Source organism: Protobothrops mucrosquamatus, unplaced genomic scaffold, assembly GCF_001527695.2.
Source record: "Protobothrops mucrosquamatus isolate PMUCROS unplaced genomic scaffold, P.Mucros_1.0 scaffold_117, whole genome shotgun sequence".
NCBI classification, from domain to species: Eukaryota; Metazoa; Chordata; class Lepidosauria; order Squamata; family Viperidae; genus Protobothrops; species Protobothrops mucrosquamatus.
Window position 1 is genome coordinate 111,679 of NW_015386193.1, and position 8,583 is coordinate 120,261.

At 33.7% G+C, this 8,583-nt stretch overlaps 1 protein-coding gene across 1 annotated transcript; it reads right to left on the minus strand.

Moving 5' to 3' along the window:
• Positions 1 to 1,078: 1,078 nt before the first annotated feature.
• ZFAND5 (zinc finger AN1-type containing 5) lies at positions 1,079 to 8,382 on the minus strand. Its single transcript, XM_015816711.1, has 5 exons — positions 8,212 to 8,382; positions 7,979 to 8,090; positions 7,527 to 7,627; positions 3,275 to 3,400; positions 1,079 to 3,089 (listed from the first exon to the last, which is right to left on the minus strand). The coding sequence occupies exons 1-5, from the start codon at positions 8,360 to 8,362 to the stop codon at positions 2,941 to 2,943; spliced, it is 639 nt and encodes a 212-aa protein (XP_015672197.1). The 5' UTR covers positions 8,363 to 8,382; the 3' UTR covers positions 1,079 to 2,940.
• Positions 8,383 to 8,583: the final 201 nt, after the last annotated feature.

Sequence of the window (8,583 nt, forward strand, 5' to 3'; positions counted from 1 at the left end):
TCATACCCCAAATATTTATCATTTTTCTACACACACTAGTCTTCATACTAAGTTACAATTATCTCTTTGGAAGTAGGTGAAACAGTAAAACAGAATAAATAATCCATTGGCAAGCGATGGAACTTTTGTACCCCAACAGCACATTTTATCTTTAAGGGGTGGTATTTCCAAAATATTGTTAACACTGTTATAAAAGCTTTTCTTGGGTAACTTCTCTAGTTTGCCAATTCTGTATAGTTAGGTTAGAAACTGGAAGACCCAGTCCTGTCTTGGGGACAAAGCCAGCTTGGTGATCTTGGGCCTGTCATGTTCTCTCAGCCGTAGAAAGGAAGCAACAGCAAACCACTTCTAAAAAAATAAATAAATGCCAAAAAACCTGCAGGGACTTGTCCAGGCAATCTCTTAAGAATCAGATATGATTGAATGAAATAATAAGCAGGTAGTGCACATCTTATGAGCCAATGGCAGTGAAAGTTCAGTAACTGGCAAAACGCTTATCCCAAGAAAGCTCTGCTTATACTTCATGTTTGAAGCATGCACTGCCCCCTTTTTTTTTTGCCAAGGTTATTTTCTTAGATTTGATACTCAAAATGCCTTCAAAAAGTTTCTGACTTCAGAAAACAAAAAGCAGGCCAATTTTGTATAAGGCTTTGACCAATATAAACTCCCTGCAACAACTCTTCAATACCACAGAGAGCTAATAGGCACATCATAAATTACCCAATGGCTTCATTATTCCAAATAGAAATCTATATTTATAGAATACTAAGGACAGATCTTTTTTCCTTTCTTTTGACTAGGTCACAATTAAAAAATTAGAAGGATTATCCATTCAGTCTTTTTAACAGTTCCTGGCACTCTTTAACGCCTAACATTAATTGCTGTTCATATCAGATAACCCACCAAGTCAAAAATGTTTTTCATCAGTATAGTAAATCTTAATTTCCACAAGGAATTTTGACTCATGGAATGACTAAATGGATTTGTGTAAAACTGGAACAGGAAAAAAAAACTTTATAATTTGCACTTAAAATAAATTTAATTTATATAAATGCAGAAAAAGAATGTGCAATAGTAGGCAATATAAAGTGCACTTTTCTTCCCATTACATACAGTACAAACTGCCTTTCCGTTTCTTTGTTCAAATAATCAGGAATTAACCAAGGTACAAAATAGTTAAGTCCACAGTTAGTGAATTATCAAGGGCTGCAATTATGGCCAGAGAATTACTGTCAAAATGTCAACTAGAAAAAATGCCAACTGGAGAAACATGTAGAATGTAAGACATTTCCCCTTTCAATCATACTGATACTGCCGTTTTCAAATTTGTCAAGTATCTAGTTAAATCCCCAAATTAGAAATCAATAAAGCTTGAATAAATTGCAACCACCTCTTCCCCACCAGCAGAGCATTCATTACTCAATTAGTTTCCATGCCAATGAACCATCACAAAAGGAACTAGATCCCTCTGTACATGATTTTATTATTTACATAATACAATATAGCATAGATGCTGGGTAGCATGATTATGTGCAATACATAAATATGAACTATCTGTACACATTTGCTTATCTAATAACTCAACTGAGGACAAAATTTAAAGCAAAGACCTGATGCTTTTAATGAAGAAAACTAAGACTGAACACTGCAATAGAAATCAGAAGTAGTGCCCTATGTATACACAACTATTTACAAATGAGAACAGGCATTACCACTATACTACTCTAAACTGTACTTGTTTATATAAAAAACACAAGTTTCATACATCACAAAAAACCCTTCCATTATAACACAGAAGTGATATTACCAGACAAGCATCAGTGAAGTATACTGCCTTTTCTAGAGTTGTTATTGTACAATGCTGTAGATAATGCAGCCCATGCAATACACCCAAGAACACTACAGTCCTACACCCAAATACTATTAAAATGATAAAAGCAGCCCCTCAGAGTGGTTCCAGGTACCACATAAGTGTACAGCAGCCATATTGGGTATGATTTCTCCATGCAAAAGGGTGCAATCTCACTACATTTGGAAACTATAAAAAAATTAAAGGCTAACCTTCTTTTCAAACCAGAACACATTCAAAACTTAAGATGCATATGAAAAAATTAAAGGCTTGAATACATTTGCAAACTAGGTTCATCAGATGCAGGTGCTTATTTGAAAGAGCTGCTGTGATTAACTTTTATCAAAAATGTAGCCTTTATTTTGTAAACTGAAATCAATTCTTGTTGCATTGTGCTACACAATGTATTTAGCTACTTAAGAGTAAGAAGCAGATAAGTCTCATGTTGTAGGCTAGTTCATAAAATTCTGAAAAAAAGTTTCCTTCAGGAACTAGTTTTTAACAGTTGAACAATTTTTATCACTTCCAAAGATTACATCCTTTAGAAGGTAATCTTAAACTGCAGTTTATGGCACCTGAACACCCATTTTCATTTAGAAACGGCTCCTCTGCAGTTCAGCCTTAAAACAATGAAGTGTGGAAATTAAAGATGATTACGTTTAACTATGGTAAAAGGAGACTCATTTTTCTTGGTGTATCATTTAATCAAACAGGCACATTAGCACTATCCAAAGATGATATACCTCTATCAACAATCCCAAAAGGCAAATCTGCTGCAAACATGCAGATTTTATGCATCTGTTTGGCACATGTGAACTAGACAACTCTGTCCTTTTGCGCATGTCTGTTTTCCAATGCAGGTCTTACTCTTTCATTCATTTGGGGGAGGGCATGTATACATTTTAAAGGGCTGTATCTATCCAATTCTGCCTGTAACACCCACAATATCCTAAAATATCAATCAATAAGACAAACTAAAGTAAAACTCTGGAGAACATCAAAGGAAAATGGCCATGCATCTGCTCTTTAATGTTTTCCTATATTTTAAAATAAAAACAAAGGAAGTCAGTCTTTGCACCAAGTAGGTTAGTTTATATTCTCTGGATTTTCTCAGCCACAACAACTGGATTCTCTTTCCTGATTTTTGCTGCAGCTTCTGCTTTGTAATCATATGGGCAGTTGTGCTTGTCAGAATAACGGTGAAGTCCACAAAACAGATTTCCACATCGGCAGTCAAATCCTGCAAAAATACAGAAACAGTACCTTGAAGTAAGTTGTGGTGAAGTCTTAATAATTAAGGCATTGTCTTTCTAAGCAATACATCTAATCTCTAAAGAGCCTTAAATGTTTGAAAGAGCCTTAAATGTTTCCCAAATACATTCTTTCAAAGCAAGGAACTGGACAAAATGAACTCCAGTAGCCTACCTGTAAGTCCAACCTTCTTTCTGCACATAAAACATCTGTTCTTCTTTGGTTTGGGCATTTCAGGTGTTTTCTCTTCATTTTGAGACGTACTAGGTTGAGTAACTGAAGGACTTGGTTGGGTAACCACTAAAAGAACAACAGAAATTGGTTAAATATACATTTCTGCTTTAATCTGAACTTTCATCTCCATCACCTTTTCACATGTTCCATTGTTAAATAGGATATACAAAACATCCCTATTTAATTTGATATTTGAACTTGAAATGAAAGTTTCCAGCATTTCAGATGTGAAACAAAAGACCAGTGTTCAAGAACTTCATTGAGGTTAAAACAAAAATATTCTGAATTTTCTGTCCTTTTAAGAAAAACTTGGCTGTTAAAATTATATTGCTTTTAGTGCTAAGATTTGTACTTTCTATTATTTTTGCAAAATGTTTATTACCAAGTACTGTAGCAGGACCAGTTTCATCCATGCTATCAGATGTATGATGCAGGAAAGAGAAAGGAAAAAGTGCTTACCTAAATATAGGATGAAACTATTATTATTGAGTAATAATCACTGACTTGCCTAGGTCAGACTGTTCTGGATCTGTTTTGCAGTTGCTTGTGCGACTATTACCAGTGCAAAAAGGTGCACATGTATTGAATGTATTATGCAATTATTATCTATGTAGTTGAATTTTTCTGCCCATTAATGCAAGGGTGGTATTTTATTGTTGTGATTCTAATGCAACCACTGTTAACCTGCAAAAAGGGGGATTAAAAAATCTACACTTAAACTGCTGTCAAGATCGATTGCTATGAAGATTTTGGAATTGTTTTTCAATCTGGAATATTATGTCTAGAACACTATAAACTACTTCCAACTCAAAGAATTAACTTGTAGAAAATAGCCAGACCATCCACGGAACAGTCAGATCAGCATGATCCAGAGAAAAAACAGAATGTTTCTGAGTTCCTTGTACTCAGATCTTCAGCATTTGTTTTTATTTGGGCAATAGCAGGACAGCAGCCTGAAACCAATATGAAGCAGTGGAACATTTGCTGAAGTTGTTTCAACCATGTTGTTTCATGCACAATGTTAATATTGAAACAATTATTTCTATAAAAATTATTTGGTGAAAACATTCTTGAAGATATTGGGTGTACAACCAGTCTTAAGTTATTTTTCTCCACTTTCCCATTTCTCTTTTTAAAAACTACCTTGAGGAACATTTATATAATGAGTTGTTTTAATACTATGGACAATTTGAAACAATTTTGTAATAAATGAGTACAACTTTGGAAATCAAAGAATTTTTTTCCGAACACTGAACTTTATTAAAGGCACCAAGAATCAAACCAAGACATTTGGTGGCAATGGCTTAACCAATGGATTTAGAGTTCTGCGCAGTCCAGCAATACATGTTGGAATATGAGAGAACAGGTGTGGAGAATCCTTCAAATATTGTAACTCTATCTTTTATCAACCCCAATCAGCACATCAAATAATGGAGAGAAAGGAAACTATGATCTTCTTTTATTTGGAAAGCTAACATTTCCCTGATCTCACATAGACAATAATATTTATGAGTTATTGTAGCAACTTAATTTTTACTTATGCCACGTTTTTGGAAAAATATTTTTTACTGAAAGTAAATGCTTTGAAGTAGCTCTTTTCCCTCCATCACTGTTTCACATAGCAACTGCAACAGCTTAAACTTGCTCAGAATAAACAGGAAGGCACTGTTGGCCTTGAAACTGAAAATGTGCACAGTATGTATTTTATAGAGATGTTGCTATCATTTCAATACAGAGTTAGGACGAGTGCAGGCCTATAATCAATTGTGTAGATAAACTGGAAGTAAAAACTAGAGACTCCTCTGCCATCAATTATCTCCTTCACTTATGGTACTGCCTACGTAATAGAAAGTTTATTTTATTGAGCTAACTGAAATATGCATTAAATGTCCACAGGGTGACATATACTGATATAATTTAAATGTTAAATTAAAACAGCCACTGTGCTGCCATTGTAACCATTTTAATGATATAGAAATGTTTTATACATAATTATATAAAGTCATGTCAAATCATTCTAAAAATCTGAGCTGAGACAGGATTGGGTATTAAAAATGTCATTTTCTTTTTAAGAAAGGCCACAAGGATGAATAACATTGTTTATCAATAGCTATATATGTGAGCTGCTTTTTACCTCAAAGCTACTTTCTTTCATATCCAAACTCAAATTTACCGTTATGATAAAGTGCACCATGGAAGACACTATTGGTAAAACTCTTTAGACATTTCAATTAAATATGTAAGAACAAAATCATGCAGAAAAATATTATGACTCAACTAGCAGAAATAGTGCTAAGAAATAATGAGAATTATAATTCAAAGTATCGGGAGAGTACAAAAGTTCAAAGTACATCCACATTAACCATCCATTTAATATAAACAATGTGGAAAGTTATATCAATACATAATCCATGCAAAACATCTAATGCTCAATCAACTTCAGTTGGTGTGTAATTTTTAATGTATGGGGGGAAAATGTGTTGTTGCTTAGCATGTGGGGGACTTGCAAATTTTAATTAATCCTTGCTTACAGATATAAATTGAGTTAATTAAATTTATTATATGTAACTTGGTTGCTCAAAAACTATGTTTGATATATATCTAAAAGTTTAGGCATAATTATGAATGCATTATCTTAAAATATTGTTTTTGTAAACAAGCTATTATCTAGACATGAAAAAGTAAAAAGCCTGAATGTATTTCTCACTTTATCTTCCACTTATGCCAAGTAACCATATAAAGCACTAATTTTCAGAAGCTGAGAAAAGGAAAAGGCTCAGAATATAGTTTTTGTGGACTTCTAAATACAGGTAGTCCTCAACTTCCGACCACAACTGAGCCCCAAATTTGTGTTAAGTGAATTTTGCCCAATGGTACATTTCTTGCCAGACTTAAGTGAATCACTGCAGTTGTTAAGTTAGTAACATGGCTGTTAAGTGAATCTGGCTTCCCCATTGACTTTGCTTGTCAGAAGGTCACAGAAGATCACATGACCCCAGGACAATGCAACTGGCATACATATGAGTCAGTCGCCAAGTGTCTGAATTTTGATTATGTGACCACAGGGATGTTATAATAGTTGTTTGAAAAATGGTCAGAAGTCACTTTTTTCAATGCCGGTGTAATTTCGAACGGTCACTAAGTGAACTGTTGTAAGTCAAGGACTACCTGTATAGATTTTTACCTATACTGGGATACACCTATCTATTCTTTTATGTAATTGTTTCTCCTTCTACCATATCTAATAATGTTATGCAAAACTTTCCCATATTACAAGGTTCCTTCAAAATGCTATTTAAGCAATCAGGGAATTTCTTCCTATTATTAAAATTCTAGCAAAACCATGAAGTTATTGCAATACTTTCCCTTTAAGCTATATTCAATTTAATGCATTTAAAAAAGGGTTTTTTTTACACTATACATTAAATATTTACTACAGAAAATTTACTCTAAAAATACTATTTACCATGATGATGGTACAGAAGAACAAATTATTAAAAAGAGCTTCGATATTTGATGACCCACTTAAAAAAACTGATTAAAGAGCAGAGTATGGATATGAAAATGAATGAATGAATGAATGCATATGTACGATTGAATGTAAGTTTGCTGATTCTTGTCAAATGTAATGTATTCATAGCAGAAGATGTACTCAGTTCTAAACACAATAAGCATTTTGCATGGGGTTTTTGGTGTATTTTGACTACTAAATTTCTTAGCTGTTGATCTGACTAGCAAATTAAGCATTTTTATTGGAAGAGAATGCAATGATGTAAGAATAACACTTTGATAGTTTCCTGCATGCTTTTTTTCTTAAATATACAAGGTAAAAATAAAGGTTTTTTTTTAGCTGAGCTTGACCCTATGATTATATATTCTTCTTGGTAACTATTTGGAAGCAGTTTGCCACTTTCTTCTTCCAATAACCCCTCTCCCCCATACCCACCCCTTTGGACTTCATACTCTAGTCTATAACCCTGGGATTTCCTGGTGCCTCTCATCCAAGAACTAACCAAGTCCCACCTTGTTTAGCTTTCTAAGATCCACCACAGTTGGCTAGATTGCTGCCTCATAGCTGTGTAAGAAGTGTGCAAATATCAAATAATATAGTTTTCTTCCTTGATTATAGATGTTTAAACATGCCAGGTCCCACTGTACTAACTGCACTCAAGTCACTTTTAAAGAGGCATACCTGGCTCTGTTGTCTCTGTTTTCGGAATTACTTTCTCCTCTCTTGAAATGCTCATTTCTGTCATTTGCTGTGTTACAGGCAAGGCGGCAGCAGGCACATTTCTGCTTGCATTCAGTAAAATGAAAGCAATTTGTTAGTGCTATTACGAAGACTAGAATTTTTATAAAGCTAAGATTTTTAACAACTTCAGCTCTTTTGGGTAACTGAATTACTGAACCCACTGATAATAAATTTTGATAACAAATTATTAACAACTGACTTTAAAATCTATTCTTACAGTCATCTAAGATATTATTATAAATGTTTCATTATTATAATTCTCATATTAACTCAAAAATAGACTAAGTATTACTTCTATTAATTAAGTATAGCAGAATCTAATGCAATTGTAGAAAAAAAAACATTTTTAAATAATTTCAAGCTCAATTTTATTTAACATATTTCTGTTTTACCTTGATTTCTCTGATGTGCTGCCAGCAGCACCTTCACAGTTGTTTAAACTAGTATCTGCTCTCTGTAGAGATGTAGAATCTGAGGTAGGATTATTGGAACCACCTGATGTTCCTGGGAGGTTAAAAAAGGGAATATAATCAAATACATTACAATGTTTAAGCAAATAAAATGGTTGTTATTAAATGTACTCTATCCACATCTAGTATTTCATTTTTATTGCTCTAAAACATACCCATTGGACTGATTCGGCCACTATTTTGCTGTCTCTGAAGATGTTCTTTATAGCAGACGGAACACATTCCATTAGTTCTAGGATTCCCATAAAATCCACATCCTGTGCTACACAGCATGGGTCCTGGGGTCTGGTTGGTTTCCTGAGCCATCTTGTGCTGTAAACAGAGGAAAAGGATACCTAATTAGGAACTTCTATACATTCATAATTCACATAGAACTGCTATTACAAATGCTAGTATGGCACAATTAGTCCTCTGCATAAATGTTGAATATATATCATCATGAAATGGCAGATCATCATAAACAGGGATGGGACAAGACTGGTGAAAATTTATATATTTGAAAAGTATAAGCCATGAAGAAGAAACTT

Bases quoted from the DNA above. Each gene is read 5' to 3' on its own strand.
- ZFAND5 (XM_015816711.1), bottom strand. From the start codon at position 8,362: ATGGCTCAGGAAACCAACCAGACCCCAGGACCCATGCTGTGTAGCACA. The intron at 7,628-7,978 runs GTAAAACAGAAA...GAATGCAAGCAG, and splicing joins AGCACATCAGAGAAATCAAG to AAATGTGCCTGCTGCCGCCT. The intron at 3,401-7,526 runs GTATGCCTCTTT...TTGTTCTTTTAG, and splicing joins AACAGAGACAACAGAGCCAG to TGGTTACCCAACCAAGTCCT.